At 39.8% G+C, this 22,572-nt stretch overlaps 1 protein-coding gene across 2 annotated transcripts; it reads left to right on the top strand.

The window, feature by feature from the left end:
* The first annotated feature begins 2,015 nt into the window (after positions 1–2,015).
* Positions 2,016–17,639, top strand: RABEP2 (rabaptin, RAB GTPase binding effector protein 2). Of its 2 annotated transcripts, none has more exons than XM_075179068.1 (11): positions 2,016–2,196; positions 3,752–4,020; positions 6,874–6,990; positions 7,076–7,174; positions 9,718–9,849; positions 11,205–11,343; positions 12,159–12,170; positions 13,309–13,364; positions 14,357–14,455; positions 14,529–14,645; positions 16,029–17,639. In XM_075179068.1, the coding sequence occupies exons 2-11, from the start codon at positions 3,769–3,771 to the stop codon at positions 16,128–16,130; spliced, it is 1,125 nt and encodes a 374-aa protein (XP_075035169.1). In that variant the 5' UTR covers positions 2,016–2,196; positions 3,752–3,768; the 3' UTR covers positions 16,131–17,639. The 2 variants fall into 2 exon arrangements, with proteins under 2 accessions (XP_075035169.1, XP_075035168.1); XM_075179067.1 differs by having other exon boundaries at positions 2,017–2,241.
* Positions 17,640–22,572: the final 4,933 nt, after the last annotated feature.

Genomic DNA, 22,572 nt, shown 5'->3' with positions numbered 1-22,572 from the left:
ACTAGACATTGTATTGCCCCGGCCGAGACAGGGCACCGCTGCCCCCATCTAATTGGGAGTGACATTTCCTGAGTGGGTGTGGCCAACTTAATGTGGGGGTGTGGCTAGTACTTTACTGAAAGAATTCGAATACACATATTTGCAAATGCATGATCTCTATCGCTCTATATCTATCTATCTATCTATCTATCTATCTATCTATCTATCTATCTATCTATCTATCTTTATATCTATCTCTATCTCTCTATAATGCATTTGGCTTATCATGCATTTGCAAATATGTGTAACCGAGAATTCTTATATATATATATATATTCTCACACACACAAAACCTAATAAGCCCTGTCTCCGTGTAATTATGTGTTATATTAGAGAATTTGACTCACTGTTCCTCTTTTTTCGTGTGTTCCAGCAGCGGAACTTGTTAGGTCATGTTTATAGCTCACATATGTTCTAGGCTATTATTCGATGCACAGATGTACAACAATGTTATGAAAATAAATACAAATAAAAATAAATAAAAGATAATATATATATATAAATAGAAATAAAAATAAATAAAAATGAAGATATATACATAAAAATAAAAATAGGGATATTATAAAATAAAAATGAGTATTCAAATAAATTTTAAATTAAAAAAAGAGAAGGAATGAAATAGTGTAAAAATCAAATTAGAATTACTATAAATGGTTGAGAAATAGAGAGAGATGAAGTAAACAAGGTGTCAGTGAGATCAGTCAGGGCCATCTTAACAACATTATGGGCCCCCGGGCAAAGCAGTGCACCGGGGCCCCTAGATATAGATATAGATATAGATATATAGATGTATACAGATACAGATATAGATATAGATATATAGAGATAGAGATAGATAGATGTATACAGATACAGATATAGATATAGATATATACAGATAGATAGATGTACTTGCTCAGTGACCCTTGTAGGTTTTTTTTGCAGGTTTTTTTCTTTTGCAGGATTATTTTTTCTCATTAAGAGCCGTGCCTATGGGGCCCCCTTGCCCGTGGGGCCCCCGGGCAGCTGCCCATCGTGCCCAATGGAAAAGATGGCCCTGAGATCAGTGGGACTATAGGTGGGTGGGGAAGGAGGTGGTATATGAGTGGGCTGGAATAGGAGGTTGGGTATGGAGGAGGTAGGTGGAAGGGATGAGTGAGAATAGTAGTGGTATAGAACTGAGATTTATGCTGTTATAAGAGCATTTTGTTGTGGACATTACTTTTCCTCTCTAGCAGTAGTGGCCAGCGCTGATTGGTGCTGTAGCTGCGGCTTCCTGCATTGGCATTTGGACCCATTTTGTATCACAAATGTCTGCAAACAGAGACTGCATGGCTAGGTGCTTGATTTTATACACCTCTGGCAGCGAGTCTGATTGAAACACCTCAATTCAATAATGAACAGATGCGGCCAAATACTTTTGTCCATATGGTGTATATCATATGGAAGAAAAGATGCTATCAAGAATCAATAAGATTGCAAAGAATTTAAGACACCCACAAAACATTTTGACGGAATTGTTCTGCATTTTCCCCTGTGGCTCACTTGTTACTGTGGAACTACAAATCCCAGCATAGCATGCTGCACTCTCTGCTATCTCTGTTCTGCAAAGTTGCTATTTGTATAACAATCTTCGAGGTCTGCAAATGCTTCTCTAGTACTAGTAGTTGTAGAGCTTTTCTTCATAGATCAGACAAGACACAATATCCCCCTGAACTTGTCTGTGCTAAATTATAATAACTCTATTAAGGAAATACTGGTATTAAGCATAAAACCACAAATATGTTACAAATATTAAGACTTAATAATAAATATATACTGAGCCACTAACGATAAATCATCAATCAATCGTTTTATTTTATTTTTAATTTTGAACATCACCTTATAACAGTCATAAATAAGAAAAATAACCTAAATTGTTCATGTAGCCGATGTAATTACAATCATAACCTGTCGTTGACGGAGATTGCCGAAGAGCCTCCGAGTCTACGAGCCGAGCGTTGGCGGAAACTCACGAACAGCCCAACTTATAGGGATAATAGGAGACGAAGGCTGACGGCCGGGTTCCAGCCGAGCGCTGGCGGAGATTGCCGAGCGGATACGGAAACGTGTTCCATACGGATGCGGATTTGCTTATAGGAAAAGTTGGGGGTCGGGGAGCAGATAAAGAGAACGAGGGTAAGAAGAGATCACCCCAAATATCTAACCACAAACTCAGCACAGGTCAGTTCTGCAGACTGAAATTCTGTATAGTGTTTGTTATATAGTTTACCTAGAAACTATAGTGATACATTGTATCATGTGTTAGACATTTTTTTATTCGTTTTAAAGCATGCAACAGCTTTCCTGAATGTCTCTCTGTAATTTACTCCATTGTTTATATTCTATATCAATAATGTTGTTATTCTAAGAATAATATTTTTTAAAAAAGTAAAAACTATTTTGCTTTTTTTTTTTTAAAAAAAAATTCTTGCAAATTCTGGAAGTGAAACCTACAGATAAGTTGCTTATATTATAGTCTGTAGTTTATAACCTAGGTGGTTGTATAAGGAAAGTCAATAGGTGTATTGCTGCATATAGGCTGCCTGCTGGGGTTTCATGTATAATGAAAGTAAAAGAAACACTGTAAAAAATATAGACTATAAATAAGCTTATAAAGTAGAAAGCAAGCGCAATTGAAAGTCTTAATAAACTGCACAAAAGTTGCAGATGGACTGATGCATTTACTCTGCAGCAAGTTATAACTGTGATATTTTACTTTTCCACTTATTTTTCAATGACGTTGGCAGGTTATATGTAAACAGGCAAGGTTATGTCCTCACACCAAACACTGTGTTCATGTAAACGGGTCTGACAGTAGAAGCCATTGTTTGTGATACCCCCCCAGCACGCAGGTGCTTAAACTCAGTCCTCATGAGCACCAACAGGTCATGTTTTTAGCATTTCTGTCTGCAGAAACAGGTGGTCTAATTACTGACCCAGCCAAATAGATTAAGTCACCTGTGCATGATGAAAGAAATCCTGAAAACATGAACTGCTGGTAGCTCTTAAGGACTGAGTTTGGGCATCTCTGCACTAGCATTTTGTTTTTCTGCATTTGATCCATGTACATTTACCGAGGATGAATGCTTTGGGGAAGCCGCCGGTGACCACCAAATGTGTTGTGGGTTTTGTATGTGCGTTTTAACCCCAATTTTTGCTAGATATTTTTTGTGTGGACACATGTCTTTATGTGTACCCAGCATCATCATCATCATCATCATCATCATCATTTATTTATATAGCGCCACTAATTCCACAGCGCTGTACCCATTGCCTACGTTGTGGCCATCTTGTGAACTGACCCAATGTGGGGACTCTCAACTGGCACAGTGCTTATTCCTGATTAATGTCCCTCATTTCTAGTTAAATTACTAACCTATTGCTTTGGCCACAAATTGGCTAGCTCCACTATGTGTAGATATCTAGGTTTTTTTTTTTTTGTTTTTTTTTGTGTCATTTGCTTACTGATCTGCTATACAAATATTTTGCCGTTTTTCATGAACATTTGGCCAGTAGAGATCACTGTGCACTATGGATATTAAATGACCCCATAACAGGACATGTGCCTGTCTCTTTAATACATAAATACTGTATATGTGAATATATGCTATCTAAGGTTCAGCATTATTATATATAAATAATGTCCCTGTATGTAACCTGTCACCTTTATTATATCATACATGTGCTGCAGGAGGAATCTGTGTCTTGATGTCTCGGATGGAGGATGGATTCAATGGTCAGGACCCTCTTACTTCCTCTCTGGAGTGTTCCGCGGATGACCCGGAGCTCTTGGCAGAGGCGTTCGCACGCGGATATGACTCTGTCTCCATCTCTTCCTTCCCCGGGGATAGGATGAGGCAAGGACAGGAGGATACCGCGTCTCTGGTCTCTACGGCAACGCTGGTACCAGAGTGTATTTACATCCCTCCAGCCGGCTACCAGTTGTTGTCTGAACAAGAGGTAATGAGGATGATGACCTCACTAACCCATGTGCATGTGTCATACCTGTCCTATTGGGAAAGTACGCAGCAAAGTCCCTCATGGGAACAAAGCGTTCACTCCTGGCTCCAAAACGGCGACCTGATTTCTCTTTGGATCAATCTGTGAATGCGTCTTTTTGATAAAACTCTAGATTATGGTTTTCAAAAATCCGATCTATCCAGCTTTCCATTCGGTCTACAGCTGCGGCTTTCTCCAAATGGAACATTCCAAATTTTTATAACAGAAAAGGACTCTTTATGTACCAAAACATAAAAAGATAAAGTCACAAGCCCTGATGGGGGGGAATGGAAATATATACACAAGGCTTTTAGGGGGGCACAACATTTTTGGGGGTGCAAAATTGTGACGGGGAGTAGTATAATCTGAAATTCGTTTTGAAATATAAGAGAATAGTTGTTCTCCAAAGTAAAGAGAAAACATGAAAGAAAAATGTAGTAAGGTTTTAGTCTTGACGTATTTCCGTGGGCGCTGGAGGATAAGTGAGTAGAAGAGAGGAGGACGGCGACAGTTGCAGGTGGGACAGCCCCGTTCACCTTCACATCTTCACCCTCAGTAGAGTTCGTTCGTGCCTCCGTTCTGCTGTACAGAAAGTTCTGATTTTAATGAAAATTGATGATCGACAAAGATTGCTGTGACCTTTTTAAAAGCCAAGTGGAGCTGAGTTTCTAAAACACGTAAATGTAAACGGTGGTGGTGGGAGAGCCGGATTTTAAATTATACCAAAGATTAGCCTGTCATGGAAGGCAAGGGGATGCTAGGAGTGTATTAGCCGAAGGTGGTCTGAACCCTTAATCAGCCAATGATGGATGATACTCTCATAAGCTATATCATTACCTGTTCTAAGAATGTAAATAAGATATAATCCATCCCCATTTCTTAACTGGTTTCTAGACTTGTTCTCATCCTCATGTAACTATGAATTGAACCAAATGAATATTTATGATGTAGATGTAAATAATTGAGTGGCAGGCTGTAGCTTAAAAACGAAAGCACTTTGTAAAGGGTGCACAACACAATAGCCACATCCACGGGGCACTGCTGAACAGGGCGTATCGCCGAAATGTTGTTAAGTTTTATTTCTGTCTTCTATTCTGTATTTGTCTTTGTCATCCACTTATTTTACTGTGCAAACTACTGCTGAGGAGTGTTCTATAGAGATGAATGAGCTTGTGAGAGGCACATTTACTAACGTATAGTGCATTCACTCACAATTCCTAGTACTGCACAAGTGATGATTATGTCCCTAGTTAACCCACCCAGCTCACGCATCAACATTATACTACCGTTACTGGCATTAGTATGTGGGAGGGGGTGATAGTGGCTATATTATAATATAATCGCTTTAGTACAAGGTGGTAGTACAAGGCTGCCCCCACTCCCAGACAGAGATGTACAGGGGCTGCTGGATGCGACTGTTTTTCCTGGGGCTCCTCTGGTTATGTAAGACGGAGCCAGCAGGTCAATTTAACGAATGGGGGGAAGAACAATCACAAACCAAAATCTCTTGATTATGGATACTTGTATCCAAATGACTGATGTGAATGAGTTCTCTGTACAGCGCTGCGGAATCAGTGGCGTTATATAGATAAATGGTGATGATGATGAAATGCTGGCTACCTCCATGGTGCCGCTGCTCTGTATACTCTGTATACTCTGCTTGTTCTGTCTTTATGTATGAATCATAGGCAAACCGAGGGGGTGGGGGCTACTAGTGCCTGGAAACCCCCCTCCAAGCCTGGGGCACTGTATAGTTGAGGTGGCTGGACCCTGCCCCCGCTTCACACGGCTCTGCTTGAAAAGGGAGAGCTGTGTGCACCCAACAGTAGTGCATGGAGCATTGCCCATGTATATTATGGGGAAAGGAAGAGTTGGAGAGCAGCCAAGCACTGTGTAATATTATAGCCACGCCCCCATGCAGGCTGGTCACGCCCACTGGCGGCGTGGTGTGTAAGCCCCTCTCTACAAATCCTGAGTTTGCCCCTGTGAATGATGGCACAGTACCACTTCCCTTGTTCTCAGTGTATGTTTCTCATCTGTATGTATATATAACTGCGCAGTACCAAATCACATGTACTACATGCTGGGTGTATTTCTCAGGAAAAGTTGTATTGTCTGTGTATATAGAAGTATCAGCAAGTGCTACTTATTTTGTGCTTTATGCTAGCTGCAGTTGTCTATAATTTCCTGTTCGGTATGTATGTATGTATAAAGGCACAGTACCACTTCTTGTGTACTGTATGCTAGCTGTAATTCTGCATGTTCCCCTTCTATATGAATAGATGTTGGTACAGTATGATTCACCTTTTAGGATTAACAACTATGATTGTTGCTGTTAAGTGTAGTATTGTTAATCCAGTGTAGCCGTTGGCCTGGATTTGTTGTTGCCAGTCGGATACAGGCAGATCCCCGACCTACTGGAAATTTCAGCCAGGAGGTGAATGGTGTTGAACATATGGGTGGAGATGGGAGTGGTTGATTAATTGTACCAACTTTTAGATCTTTAATTAAATAGATGACGTGATTGAAGTTATTATTGGCTGGATTGTACTTTGATGCTTTGTTACTGGTAACAACAAAGAAAAAAACTAGAAAACACAAAAACATGGTTAAAAATAAATAAATTTGACACCTAATAAAATAAATGCGGAATCCATATTTGGCCCAAAAAAATATTAGAAAAATGTAAATATATATATATATATATATATATATATATATATATATATATATATATATATATATATATATTAATATTAGTGGAGGGGATTTTTTTTTATTGAATTTACATTACAGTCAGTTTTTTCCCCCCAGGTCGCACAACAAAAGGCGTCTCTGAAGAGCACAAGTGAACTTCTGGAGAAAGTGACTCAGGAAAAGGAGGCTCTGCAGGAGGCTCTGCGGTGCAGCTCAGAGGATTGCTCTAACCAGGTACGTCACGACTGGTGTATAAAACAGTACAGAGGTGTTAGTAAATCCCAGTACATACACAATATCCCGCCCCTGTCTCACGCAGGTCAAACAGTTGCTGGATCAGATTAAGAATTCGGAAGAGATTCTACAGAGCTTGCAGGGAAGTTTGTCGGAAACCCAGCAGAAGACTGCACGGAAAATGGTAAGGCACATCCTGGATGTACAGCATGCTCGGTATGGCAGATCGGAGGTCTGACGTTGTATTTGGCTTCTATATCCGCTCTATAATTCTCAACCGTAAAAGGGAAGTGCACATAATTTTTATTTTTCTAAAAATACATGTCCCCAGGGAGTAATTTGATTCATAGTTTATTGTTGTTAACAGTTCAAATGCCATGGATGCAAAATTAATGATATACTGTAAATGTTTTTATTGAATCTGACAATTCCTGGTTTTCTCAGTCCAATTCCGAATATCATTTCCGAAAGCAGAGTGTCCGTTTCTTGTGACGTCGGAATTTTGCGAGCCTTGGATGGCATGGAAGGACTCCTTCCATACTCCCATATACCTTTAATTTCCTTTTCCAAAACATCCTTATCCAAAACCAAAATGTTCAACCACCTTAGTTTTTTATTGCACTTCCAGTAATAAAGCCCCAATAGAGTAACACAAATCTAAACTTTGCTCATGCTAAGTCTGGTAGGAGTGAGGGCCTTATAAAGGCTACATAGAGATGAGGTCTCTTAGTCCTGATTGACTTTTAGCATAAGTCTTGATTGCAGTAAGTGAAAAGGAATGTGCAGTTCTCAGTGTTGATGGTGCGCTGCCACCTGTTATCTGTAGCTGGTATTGCGGCATATCATCACAGTGTGATGAATTCATGCTGATTGAATTGTCTGTTATACTCTGCTGTGCTGTGCCTTGGGAATAATAAAAGCTTCTTAGAAGGTTGCCTGATTCAAGTTTTAAATAGCGTTTCAGTTTCCAACACAGACCATGGCCACTTTTTACTAGTACTGGTCCTGCTACTGTTCATGTTAGTATGCCCAGTGCAAAAGTGTGTACCCTTCAAGATCATGCTTTTTCTGCAATCGTTCATGTATCGCCATCTAACTGTCATCTCCAAAACAGGCACATTAAAAAATTAGAGGCATACTGAGGCCAGAGATGAACCAATTGGTCTTTTATGTATTCCTGAGGAGAGTGTATGAGTATCCGTGAGTTGTATGTCTAACATTTGATAGTCTGCCACAGCCATGGTGGATGGTCTTGTTGGCATGACTCGGAGGATCAGAATGATGAAAAAATTGAGGAAGATGGCAGTTCTGATCCTGAACAATAATCTGCAGAGCAAATCCATTGTCTTTTATTGTGTGTGTGTGTTTGTGTGTAAACAGAACAAGAACTTCAGCTACAAAAGTGACGTTCCGTGTGCACGGATCCATTTACTATTGGGTGTAGGTGGCATTTTCAGCCAGCCCGTTGAGGCCTTTGACCAATGTTGCTAATTGTCAGGTAGTCTTTATAAAATAGACCTAGATCTAGATTTACTAAAGGGTGGTTTTAGGAAACGATCAGTTTTCAGCAACTTTTCCAACGGTTTTAAAATTGTCGGATATACTAAAGGCCAAACCACCAGTTAAAAGGCTGAAAATCACAATTTTACACACTACCACTTTAAAAATAGCAATCCCGATTTTTTTTTTTTTTTTTTTAAACATGATCAAAACACAAACAGCCATATTTAATAAGCTGCTGATTGACAGATTGCTGGGAAAACAGGCAAACAGAAGAGGTGGTTGTGAGAGGCGGGGTAGCAGCATGCAGTTTGAGCTATCTTACCATTCAGAATGTAAGAGAAGGCACCATTGTTCTATAAATTATGGGGGCAACCAATATTTATTGATTGAGGGGTAAAATTTAATTTTCATTATATTAAGGGGGCAAATATTGTATTATATTATGGGGGAAAATGAATATAAAATTATATTAACTGGCCAATACTATTTGATAGTTATTGGGGGATATAATTAATTATGATGCACAGATGTGGAACTACATAATGCTCCCATAATATAATAATACAATAAAATTGCCCCCTTAATATGATGAAAAATAAATTTGCCCCATAAGTTAATTAGAATTTAATTTTGCCCCTTAATAAATAATTATTGCCCTATAATTTATAAGCCCAATGATTCTCCAGCATATTTGAGCTATCGAGCCAATCAGAAGCAATTCTGAAAAACCACTATAAAAAAAGACAGGTTTATCGGTGTTCAATCCACCACATATCGACATCCGTTTTATATCGCAGCCTCAAACAGCCGTATAATTAATGCGGCTATTTGGACCACTAAACCACTGGCGATGTGTGGCCAAACACAGATTGTAGTAAATATATCCCTTAGATTGTAGATAATATAAAAACTAATGTAGGATCAAAAAGCTGCTCACAATTACATTATTTTCAAAACATGGATTGGTTCATGCTCTAGCACATATGTAATTTTTTTTTCTAACCTATCTACTTGTGAGCTGTAGATTTCAGCTGACCTGGCATTAAAGATCGAAGGCCTCTCAGGGCTTTTAGTTGTTCACTTTGTTGAAATGATGTTTCAAGCAAAAGGCATCAGAAGAATGAATACAAATGTTCGCAGATTATTTTATAATATATCTATTATTTTACTTTTTTGATCTCGCGCTGTTCCTCACATTCTCTTCCTCTCTCTGGTCCTCCCCAGGCAGCTCTAACAGCCTCCTTTAGTCGTTTGTGCCAGGAGGTGAATTGTCTGAATGACGAGAATGAGAAGCTGAGAACACTAGGCTCCGAAGCTCCCCCCAGTGGACAAGTCGTGCAGGTTTCATCTCAGCAGGTATGATGATATTCCCAGCTGTATGCACAGTGTCAGTCAGCTGCTGCAAGAGCCTGAATGATATTATATTGGTGTTCATCAATATGTTTGTGAAAGTTGTATCTTTTTTTTTCATAATAAAGTGACTGCAAAATCTCATGATCACTCCTTCATTTCTGTGTCTGTAACGCTGATTGGACAATCAGCGTTTTGAACACATTCCAATGGGCAGTGTATCATTTAAGCTTTTATAGGGAATCAAGCCAAGGCTAGGGGTGTATAACTTACGGATTGTGTTGGTTCCAGACACGATTTCACCACAGTTCTCCCACATTGGACTTCTTCCTTAAAAGTGATACCTTTTTAACTATAATTAAAGTCATTGTAGTCTTTCAGGGCTCGAAGGCCCTTTCATTTGATAGATTCTCTAGTCTTTATTAAATAAAATAAAATAAAAAAAAGTTTCCCACACACTCATCAACTAGAAGTGTTATTTGCATGTTTGCAATTTATTTCTCTAAATACAAAGTACCAAGATTTTTCACTCGACAGGAAGTGGTGTTGTGCGTTTGTGTGTATCTAAGCATAGAACTACACAGTGCAAGCAGCAGAGGCTATGTATCAAGATTGTCATTCCATAGGATATGTTACTGTGTGTTTTTGTCATATGTTGCATATCTCTCCAGAGGCAAGGGTAGCACAGGCAGGAGAGATTGTATATGGAGATCGTTACTGTGTGTATGTTTTACATATCTCTCCAGAGGGCAGCAGAGATTGTGTATCGAGATTGTTACTGTGTGTATGTTTTACGTATCTCTCCAGAGGGCAGCAGAGATTGTGTATCGAGATTGTTACTGTGTGTATGTTTTACATATCTCTCCAGAGGCAGCAGAGATTGTGCATTGAGATCGTTACTGTGTGTATGTTTTACGTATCTCTCCAGAGGGCAGCAGAGATTGTGTATCGAGATTGTTACTGTGTGTATGTTTTACATATCTCTCCAGAGGCAGCAGAGATTGTGCATTGAGATCGTTACTGTGTGTATGTTTTACGTATCTCTCCAGAGGGCAGCAGAGATTGTGTATCGAGATTGTTACTGTGTGTATGTTTTACATATCTCTCCAGAGGCAGCAGAGATTGTGCATTGAGATCGTTACTGTGTGTATGTTTTACATATCTCTCCAGAGGGCAGCACAGGCAGGAGAGATTGTATATCGAGATTGTTACTGTGTGTATGTTTTACATATCTCTCCAGAGGCAACAGAGATTGTGCATTGAGATCGTTACTGTGTGTATGTTTTACGTATCTCTCCAGAGGGCAGGAGAGATTGTATATCGAGATCGTTACTGTGTGTATGTTTTACATATCTCTCCAGAGGGCAGCGCAGCACAGTCAGGAGAGGTTGTGCATCGAGGTGGTCACTCTGCAGGAAGAGCTTAAAGCTGAAAAAGTGGCCAAACAGGATGTTGAGGACCAGCTGAGGAGGCAGATGGAAACATACACTGAAGAGAGAGGTGAGAGGGCAATACATGCATGGGCTCAGTGGTAATACCCCTGTTGTAGTGTACACACACGTTATACATGTTAAACAAATAAGAACACATCTGTGGCAGTCTCAAGTGCTTAAATGGCAAGGAGTCCTTGATGGTATATTCACACTCTAATATTTAAGAGGAACTTAAGATTACATTGTATTAATGACAATTGTGATTTCTCTTGGGTACTATTTATGCTTGTTTTAATAATGGTTACGCATTTGCAATATATTTCTTGTGTTTTCCAATTAAATGTACTGTGGCTCTGTATCGCCAAACTTCTCAGAGCTGAAGACATTTCAAATAATGTTGTAATTGTGTGTAGTGGTGGTGGAGGTGGGGGGTGTTTTTCCTACACACCTCACACTTCCTGCCAGTAATCCCATTGAAGAACAATGCAGCCAGCCTCTAGCACAGTAACCAGACATTGGGTTTCATTGGTAGAACCTTAACTCCATGTAATGTATGGTAATATGCTATAGATTAGAGCAAATGTTAGCTATACATGAGATAATGAACTCCTACTGTCAATTATAAGGATATTAGAAGTCACCAATGGATTCAGGGTAATATACACAGTCCTAGCACCACTGACCACAGCAGGGTACGTCGCCATCGGCAACAGCTGTAAAGTATTTGTTTAATGGCAGCATTCTGATATCCGAATATGCTGAGAAACAGGGGCCATCGGTGTGTATTATATGTTGATAATTGAGTCCAGTGAGTAATAGTGCCTATAACACCTACTAATATATTTGTCTTCTCTCTTTCATCTCCTCATCGTGGGGTTGCAGAGATAATGGAAGGTAAGTGAGGTCAGATGTCTGACCAACACTGATTCTAAAAACAAAATCAAACCATTTGCTGAAAGGAACAGTTAACTGTGGGGGAAAAAAGGTTCTCTAAGCCACAGCAACCAATCGGATGTTTGCTTTCATTCTCTAAGCTGTACTAGAAGAATAATAACTGGAATCTGATTGGTTGCTGTGGGTTACAGCACCGTTATTGTAGTTATTAGTGTACACTATTTGGAAAAATAATTATGAAACCTTGTGCACTATTTCCCAACTGCCCCCTTTGTAACACCACCTTCACTTCTCACCAGAAATATTTTTAGCACAAATAGCGATCAACAGATTTTAATGTATGTCCTGGAACTATCCAGTGTAACCTGAACCAATATTCACAAAGCCTATCAATTCTCTAGGAACCAGTAACCTATAGAGTATTAGTCAGACCTCATGAAGTACTTTAGTCCCTACCAAATACGATATGACTTCATCTTCCTAACTATTGATTCATCCCACAAAATTGCTCCTGCGCCGTCTGTAGGTGATGAGTACACTTTAAGAGCACTATAGTGATGTTTTCAGGCTAAAGTCCTGTTATGAGAATGATCCCACCACCATGTACAATATGACCAATGATGTCTTACTTGTACTTAGTTGTCATCCAAAAGATGGGGGAAAGAGAAGGGGGAAAGGGATAAAGGAAATGTGTATTCTGGGCACTCTAATTACTATATGTAATATGTTGAGTTTCTGTTAAGATTTATATCTTTATTACATAAATTCATTTAGCGAAATATTAAAAACACTGTGTGATTGAACATACTAACCTATGACATAAAATAAACAGTGTTTTTAATATTTCGCTAAATGAATTTATGTAATAAAGATATAAATCTTAACAGAAACTCAACATATTACATATAGTAATTAGAGTGCCCAGAATACACATTTCCTTTATCCCTTTCCCCCTTCTCTTTCCCCCATCTTTTGGATGACAATTTCATATTGTGTAGGAGCACCTCCCCCAAATGAAATAACAAGACTCTTTCGAATATTTATATTTGGGGTTTAGCTTGGTGCGGTGAAGAATGTTCTTTTCGAATTGTACTTAGTTGTGTTGGATGTCACTAACTGTGTATCTTACATTTTCCAGCAACGCTTTCCAGTCTGACAACAGAGATGGACAGGATCCAGCAGGACAGGAAGCAGGTGAGATAAGAAAGGAGAAAGTGCCGTCTGTTTCAATCATTCCTTCTCCCTTGGCATTTGAGTTCAGTTCTTGCTTTTGTATCTCATGTCATCACTTCCTATGTGTCTACCTTGTGTAAGGATGATTACACGTGGGGCCATCAGGCCGTTTGACCCGACTACTAAGAACATTATTATTATTGTAGATTTGTAAAGCGCCGCAGTGCTCCGCATATAAAAAACAGATATACAAGGTAGACAAAAATAAACGCAGACCCGAAAGGACCCTGCTCATTAGAGAGCTTACATTCTAAGTGGAAGAGGGCACAGGTGAAACAAGAGGAGCAAATGTATCTCAGAGTGGAGATTGGGATAGTTGTGCGGGTGTTAGTGTGAGTAGTTTCATCAGGGATAAGGTCACCTCTTAAAAAAAAAAAAAAAAAAAGATTTGAAGACTGGGAGAGTCTGATTGAGCGTGGTAGGGAATTCCATAAGTGGGGAGCAGCACGGGAGAAGTCTTGTAGATGACAATTTAATCATACATACATACGTGTATGGCCAAATGAAATGATATAGCTGTTTGGCGCTTGGGCATTATAAAGGGCATAGTTAGCGTGGTCAAACAATGATCCCAGACATGGGCATGTTTGGTTCTCATTTCATCAGATTTACCAGCAATTGTCAATCATTCTTTACCCAGACACTTCAATTTATGGCCAATTAGGTCTAAAATTATGGATTTAGCCGGCAATGTCTGCATGTGTGGACACCTTAAGATTCTCCTGTTGTGCTTGACTGGTCAGCCTGTCTGTCCATCTGTTATGCTGTAAACAGGCTTTACTTCACTTATTGTGGAAGGTTTCTACAGTGGAATGTATAACGTTGAACATAGAACGATCGGACCTAGATGTGAAGATCACCTCAACAAGCAGCACATTTATCTTCAGACCGTTTATAATCTGTAGCCCTCTAAAGTCACAAAGGCATATTATACTCTCTTCTGTGCTCCACAGGCAGAGTTGCAGCTTCAGGAATCTGAGAGCCAGGTCCAGAAGGTCTGGGAGTCTTTAGGGGAACAGGAGAAGCTCCTACAGACAGAGAAAGAAGAGAAGGTATGACTCTGTCTTGCTAAAATAGCTTCAGTCTTTATTTTCGTGGTCATGTTAACTTGCCCTTTGTCTCCAGGCTTCTGTTGAGGCTGCACTAAACGAGGAGAGGAACAAAGTCTCCAGGTTACAGGCTGAACTGAATACCAGTGAGGAGGTGCAAAGAGACTTTGTCCGGTTGTCACAGACTCTGCAGGTACCTGGTCTGTGTTTAGTTGGGCATGGATGATTTAAGGAAATAAGCCCTGAGCTTTAGTTGGAAGGAGGAATAGATAACCTTAAGGCCTTTTTAATATGGTGTGTAAAGGTGTAATCTTTCATCAGACACACTGATTCCTCCATGTTTTTCTTTTATAGCCTCACCCACACTTGCTAACGTTGTCAATTCCAACGTTTGCTATCCATAAGTTGAAGCCGAGCTATACACAATCAAAGGAATTATTTTTTTCATGCATGCATTGATCGGTCGATTAGCGAACAGAGAGAACACAACACCATCTCTTGTGTTTATAGAAACTGTTCTGTTTATTACAATCAAGATTACACGTTCTTTTAACACTCATATATTTTTTTTTCATGCTAGAAAAAGTTCCAGACGCCTGGCATCATATGTCTAAAATAATTGGGGCTATAAATCTGTCATTATGAATTTAGCCTTGCAAAGTAAATTTCAAAACACTACGAGTTACAATGTTATCTAAAATGAACTATTTCTTACCATCCCAACTCTTATCTATTTAACATGTTCCACATATGTCCTGGAACATTGCCACATACTCTTTCTTAAGACTTGTACATTATATTTGAAGCAATCTTAAAGGCACAATACACATTATTAGATGACTTCTATATTCTAACTTCTCAACGTAACTTCTCAAGATCCAAAAATGGGTTAGGATAATCAGTGCCCACTGAGCCCTAGGCAGGAGCCTAGGTTGCATAATGGATGATCTGGCTATGTCATCAAGGGTGCCAAGATTCAGTTGAGTACTGTAGTCCATTTATAAGTTTATAATAAACATATAATTTTTCAGTATTATTCTCTGTCTAAAAAATCCTTAAATCTCCCTAGCGGTTATACTTACTAAGCAGCGGTTCTGTAGAACAGTCGATTCCCGTCGCTTTGAAGTCATCTTCTTCAAAAGGCAATTTTATTAAAGACCTAACCCGATGGGCATGGTCTTTAATAAAAGTTCCGTTTTAAAAAAATGACTTCAAAGGGCCGGGAATTACGGATCTGTCGCATAGTAAATATAACCCCAGGAGTGGTGGTGGTTTCAGTTTACTCCATGCGCTGAGCAACAGACCTGTAAAATGTGTTCATTTCTTGACCCCACTTTTTTAAAATAGCTTTTATTTATAACTTAAAAAGACAGCAACAATAAAAACAGACTGATTGACAGATGCCCCACGTTCCATGTACTCCTTGCAACCAAGTACAAATAATATATATCTATCTTGAGTTGCTAAGTGCCCCCTTCCATAAAAGTGGGTGGATTATTAGGTGATCCACCGTAATGTGTATGTTAATGACACTGTTACACAATAAAGCTGTAAACTGACAAGCTATGCATTACAGGTCAGTTTGGAGAAAATACGGCAAGCTAAGTCTCTGACGGACGTCCAGGACATTGTTGAAGGGATTCGGCTTACGGAGGTTTGCCAGTTAAGTGACACCTAATTGTCACCCACCGTTAAGAGAACTTTAAGACTAAATACACTGCCGGGATCAGACCAGATTTGTATACTGTGTATATTTGTTTTTAAATGTACAACACTAACGAATAGTGATTAATTGAACAACTAGGTGCTAGTGACGGAATCCACACGGATTTACTATTCGGGACACGGTTTTTAACGGATCAAGAGACATTAACAGTGATTTTATAATATACATTTAAATGGGATTATATCCTTGAATAGCAATTGTCTTGCATAAAACAGCCACTAGTGAAAGCCACAACATATATAAACCCTTTCCTCTATGCTGTGCAGCTGAGTGGTATCTATTCTCATCAGTCTAGGTAAAAATAAGCTGGGTGTAATGATCCTCTGTGAGGTTACTGACAGGTTGTCTGTTATCCGTAGGACAATATTCTTACCACAACACCAACAAAACTGAAATCCACCTATAAAAATACACAATAGTTGTAAAAATCAGAGCCTGATTAAGGGTTCTGGCCGCCCTAGGCTATTACACCTGCTGTAACACCCTCCAGTAATTATTTGTGCCTGAGGCCCCTCCAGTCATGATCTGTGCCTGAGGGCCCCCCCAGTAATTTTTGGTGCCTGAGCCCCCACAGTGCTGTTTACTTTTTTACTTATCTGCCGAGAACTCTTCTGTTTGCTCCGGCGTCCGGCAGTGACTGTTTTTTCAGTGCGGGCGCGGTCTGTCTGTTTAGTGTGGTCTCCTGAGATGACCGCACTGACGGCAGCTGACGGCTTCTGATGCTGATAGCTCCCGTCTGCCATCTTCTGCTTATTGGAGCTGTCACTGACTGTGTATGGAGTCATAGGGGGACTGCATACACAGGGGCGGACCCCATAAGGTAAAAATTCTGGGCGGGTGGATAGGCGAGCGGGTTAAACCAGTCAAACAAAAGGAAAGCATTTTTTCACACTTAACCAGCGCTGCACCGCCCCCCCCCCCCAATCCAGCGCCCCAGGCTGCAGCCTGATCAGCCTGTTGACTGATCAGGCCCTGGTAAAAATATTACTACATTCCAGACAACAAAGTAATACAATTTTCTGAATACATAACAAAACTAATTTGCATTTTATAAATCTTAAAAAATATTCATGCTCCCTTGCTGAAGCCGGACAGCCTTCTGATGGAAATCCTTATAAGCAGTCAGTTCACTCAATGTCAGCATAAAACTGAAAAATACAAATAAACTGACAAATCCTTGAGTTACACAATATATAAAACATGATGACAAAATTGTAATTTCTCTCTTTTTTTTTTGTTTTTTTCCCCCTCATTTTGGTCTCTTGATACTTTTGTTACCCTTATTGTACCACTTTCTATTTTGCTTTTTTTTTTCTTATAGTACTTTGACAGTTGTCTGTTAAGTTATTTTAGTCTGAGCCTTGGGAAACCTGTGCTATAGATTTGATACTAAATTATGCACCATACATATGTTACTAATAATGACTAACAACTCTGTGTTATTAAATTATATTTTATATCGCTTGTAGTCTCCTGTTGTTTGCTTTTTGGATACCGAAACAGTTATTTATGTTGTCCCACCCGCCTCCTGGAGCGGTTTCAGGTTGACAAGTCGACCTCTGTCCTAAATCGGCCAAAGTGTTCAGATTGACGAATCTGACCTGATTCGCATGAGAAACGGCGAATAAAAAAACTTCCCCGGTAGAATCTGACCAATCACATTTAATGCATCCAATTAACCATAATAATAAATGAATAAAAAAGCAATGTTTATTCATTCAGCAATAAAAACTTCACAGTATATAAATGAATACCCTCTTCTGAATAACACTTATTTGAGATCTTTTTGGAGCTTGGTAGATACATCAGGTCGATGTGTTGTAAATATTTTGCTAATATATGCCTTTAAAAATAAAAACAAAATACAAAAAAGTCCTATTGTGTTGGATAAAGCGACAAAATTAAAGGTGTTAGAATAACTACAAAAAGAGGAAGTCCAATCAGGTCCCTGTGTTTAATATTATTGATAAAGAATCTTATGGACTGGACTCTTCTTATGCCAGATTCAAGAAATAAAAAAAAAATCGGAGTTTTTTTTTCTGTCGGTGAAGGGCTGTCGTATAGATTGTTTTTATCAATTGGCTCTGGATAGCTTTAAGGGGGTATGTTCAAAGAGATATAAACACTTCTCTCCTGTTGAACATACAGCTTTGAAATACTTAAGAAATGATGCAAGTGTTGTTATTAAGAGAGCAGTCAAGGGTGGCAGGGTTATCATTCAAGATTGTTGTCATCACGGTGGCTCAGTGGTTAGCACTGCTGACTCGCAGCGCTGGGGTCATGAGTTAAATTCCCAACCATGGCCTTATCTGTGTGGAGTTTGTATGTTCTCCCCGTGCTTGCGTGGGTCTCATCCGGGTGCTCTGGTTTCGTCCAACACTTCAAAAACGTACTTGTAGGTTAATTGGCTGCTATCAAAAATTGACCTTATCTTAAAATAAAATTCATAAGAGTCTAATTGCAGCTCCTGGGTGTATTATCATCTCTGGTTTAGGGTCCCTTCTCCACTTTCTTTTTATATTGACACTTTTCTACAACCTTAAGTCTGTGCCCCGAAATACATATTCTGGATTCCACACATTTGTTAAATTTGCTACAAAATATTGGGGGTAAGAATGGTTTATGCTTTCCTTACTTTAGATGTGGAATCCCTATATAGCAAAATCCCTCATGATTTAGATTTAGGGATACAAGACCTTTATCAGTGGTTCTAGTATTTTCAGAGACACATTCAGGGCTGGATTAAGGGAATGGAGGCCCCTGGGCTAAGAGGGCCTCCATTCCCCCCTTGAGGCCCCCCATGTGAGCCGCCCGCCACCTCCCCCAAGCGCTTGCCTCTTTCTCCTGTCACTGTAGTCCCTCTGTGGCGCACTGCAAGCTCCCCACCGAGGAGATCTCGTGAAAGCAAGACTCCTCTCACTCTCACGAGATCCTCCTAGCAAGGAGATCACTGAGCACTGGGGAAAGGACCACAGTGACAGGCTCAGCACTTTCAAGGGCCCCCTGGTTGCCCGAGGCCCCTGTGCTGTAGCCCACTTAGACCTCGGGTTAATCCCACCCTGGGCACATCATACATTTTTTGGGGGATTCTATATATTTTGTTCTCAACAAAATTACTTTTGATTTGAGCATCCTTTTTACTTCCAGATAATGGGGATGGCCATGGGGACATGCTGCGCCCCAAGCTATACCAACCTATAAATAGAGGAATTTTAGGCCACCAATCTGTAAGGTTTGATGTCACAAATCATTTACATTAAGCATAGCTACTTTGAAATTGCAACATGGAACTGGAAGTCTGTACCCCGAGACACAGAGATGGCTCCAGAACGTGGATGACTTTGAACACAACCTACTACCCCAGATAGCCAGTAGGAGAGACAGGAATAGATTGAAGAGAGGAGGATCCATATGGAAGGTAACAGCTGGAATCTGTACACAAGCAGATCGAATGAAGGTGAATCCACACAATAGGTAAATGGTTGAAGTCTGTATCACAGCAAACAAGATGAAGCAGCAATAAACAGGAACTAGGAAGTGTTGCACTGGCAATTAGCTGAGTATAAGAGGAGACTCTTATAGTCTGCAGAGGAAGCTAATTGGTGGATGAGATCAGGTGTTCAGACTCAGCAGGATGTTTAGCAAATGTCTCACCCAAGATGGCAGCCTCCAGTACAGCAGACAGAAGTCACGCTTTGTCCTAGGATTTAGAATGTTGCATTCTGACAGGAGGGAGATGCATGGTGATATACCGCCGAGTGGCGTAAACAGGACTAAGACACTGATTCATAACACTACTGGTCTGTCTGATGCTTGTTTGGAACTAAACTTGTTTTTTATTTTCCGAAACCTTAGACTTTATGTATTTATTGGACCAAATTTATTGAAAGAACTTTAGATCCCATCCATTCTTAATATTCGTCAAATAATCAGCCTATGAACTTATCAATCTAGTATATGTTCCGGTGATTGATCGCTGTGGTTTCTATTTTTATGGTCTATTAGAGTGTGGCGAACTCTACTGACAGCTGCTCTCACGGCACTTATGGGTTATAGTCCATACGGTTGTGTGTTCTTATTGTAAATAGAGTGAACTAGGTCAATGGTTCGCCTCGTTTTCTCAATTGCTGGACGGCCCGGTATGAAACCAACCTGATCTGAATGTATTAGGGAAGGGAGAAGGAGTTTTAGTCGGCTCCCTAATATTTTAAGATTGACATCCAGTAACGAGACTGGTCTATAGCAGTGCTGTGAGGCAGAAGTGCTAACCAGTAAGCCACCGTGAGTAATACACAGTAACCTCTGCTGGGGTGTGACGGGTACTGAACTATTATATAATATTTTTGTGGTGGCTTTGATACCCTCTTCCTGCCCTTGATGAGCACAAGAGAATACGAATATCTCATGGTTCATACTCTAGAAACCTCAGTGCCTGATGTATTTTGAGGGTGAAGAGAGAATCAGACAGATGATATCACTCGCTGGGCTGCAGCATTATTCCTATTTAACCAGTTAACTAGTCAACATATCATGAACAGAGGGGAATGTATGTACTATGTTTGAAATGTCACAGAATAATATAGAGGAAATGCCAGACACAGGCTGCTTACTACCTGCCAAAGAGAAGAATCAATGACCTGGCAGTTATTATAGACAGTATTATACCCGATACCAGGGTTTCCCAAACCCAGTCCTCAGGGCTCCCCAACAGTGCAGGTTTTCCAGATCACATGTGACATAATTAGGACCACCTGTGGATCTGTTACAATGTGTCAGTCAGTAATGAATACACCTGTGCTCCAGCAAGGAGATATGGAAAACCTGCACGGTTGGGGAGCCCTGAGGACTGGGTTTGGGAAACCCTGCCCTATACAAAGAAATAGGCTTTTCTCTTCTGAAGGTAAAAGTAGACAGTGTCTGGCAGATGTGTGTGTTGGTCTGATTGTCATTTCTGTGAGTGACTTGTGAGTTGAACATTGGACCGGCTGTATAATTACTAGTGGGGGAAGTGACTCTCACAGCAGAGACATGATCTCCATTCTACCAGGAGGTAGAAGGTAGGAAAATCATATCTAGTGTTAACATCTCACTGATTTACCAAGGTACATGTTATTGAGATAAGGAAATATTCTGCCACAAACAATATTCTCAGGAGAGTGTACACTTCTTATTGACCTGTTCTTTTAAGCTGTTATTTTCTGTGCTCAAGCCTTCATTTTTTCTGGTCAAGCTATTATTTTCTGTTTTATTTTCTTCTCTCAATACGTCAGCCTCTTGTTTAATCTGCTCAGCAGCCTGGGTAACAAATCTAGTCTGAGGATCCTGGTTCTGCCTCAGCCTAATTCCCCGTTCAGCCTCCTCGATGCAGGTGTTGAGAAATTCCAAAAACTTTCTGTCTTTTTCTACTGAGCGTTGGTGGTCGTTCTCTGTGTAATTTTCCAGAAAGTGTCTGTGCATCACACCAAGGTCTCCAAGCATCCTCTCAATTTCATTCCTGTTTCCAGTGGCACAGCTGGTCATCACAACAATGGGATGGATTCCTGTACGATTGATGCAAAAACATATTAATAAATAATGGTAGAACATGGTCTGATCTATAAAGGGACTCTAATCTTTGCTTTCGGGAAATGCACATTTCCTCTTTTTGGCAGTGACTGGGAGCATGGAGGGGGGGAGGATGTTCAGTGCTAGAGATTCCTAACGTGACCCATTGTGAGCTGTACGCAGGAATTAGATGCTGATTTTTCAGGTTATAAACCGTCCGTGAACGTCCACACGCATCATACGTTCTTGGCCAATCAGTGTGAATAGTAGCGACTGATATTTAATAGGCGGGAATATATAACCCCCTCTAAGATATTAAGCAATTTACACAATTTTACTGGGAAGTTGAAAACATTATGGAAATTGGAAATGTGTCTTACTATTATTTTACAATAATATGGTTTTTGCATTAAGCAGGATTACAATGCATGGCCACGCCTACTGTAGAAAATCAGTAGATGGGAAAAAACATCAAATATATTGATTATATAGAAATAGAATATTTGTAAAGTTTTTCTTGCTTTTTGCTAAGCTGGTATGTTGTTATATTGTTACCAATTGTTATTTTAGTTTATGATCATATAAAAGTTTTGATGTGAATTCATTCTAAATACGCAGGTAGTAAATACATCACACTGTAAGGGCTAGATTTACTAAGCTGCAGGTTTGAAAAAGTGGGGATGTTGCCTATAGCAACCAATCAGATTCTAGCTGTCATTTTGTAGAAGGTACTAAATAAATGAAAGCTAGAATCTGATTGGTTGCTATAGGCAACATCCCCACTTTTTCAAACCCGCAGCTTAGTAAATCTAGCCGTGTGTGTTTCTACACTTACAGAAAGAATGCACTA

This window comes from Mixophyes fleayi, chromosome 7 (genome assembly GCF_038048845.1).
Source record: "Mixophyes fleayi isolate aMixFle1 chromosome 7, aMixFle1.hap1, whole genome shotgun sequence".
Taxonomy (NCBI): domain Eukaryota; kingdom Metazoa; phylum Chordata; class Amphibia; order Anura; family Limnodynastidae; genus Mixophyes; species Mixophyes fleayi.
The sequence above is the reverse complement of the archived record's forward strand: the minus strand, read 5'-3'. Positions and strand labels throughout refer to the sequence as shown.

What these genes read in the sequence shown, in the direction of transcription:
- RABEP2 (XM_075179068.1), top strand. Translation starts at nt 3,769, where the DNA reads ATGTCTCGGATGGAGGATGGATTCAATGGTCAGGACCCTCTTACTTCC. An exon ending in AGTTGTTGTCTGAACAAGAG is followed by an intron (nt 4,021 to 6,873) that starts GTAATGAGGATG and finishes TTTTCCCCCCAG; the next exon opens with GTCGCACAACAAAAGGCGTC. An exon ending in AGAAGACTGCACGGAAAATG is followed by an intron (nt 7,175 to 9,717) that starts GTAAGGCACATC and finishes GGTCCTCCCCAG; the next exon opens with GCAGCTCTAACAGCCTCCTT.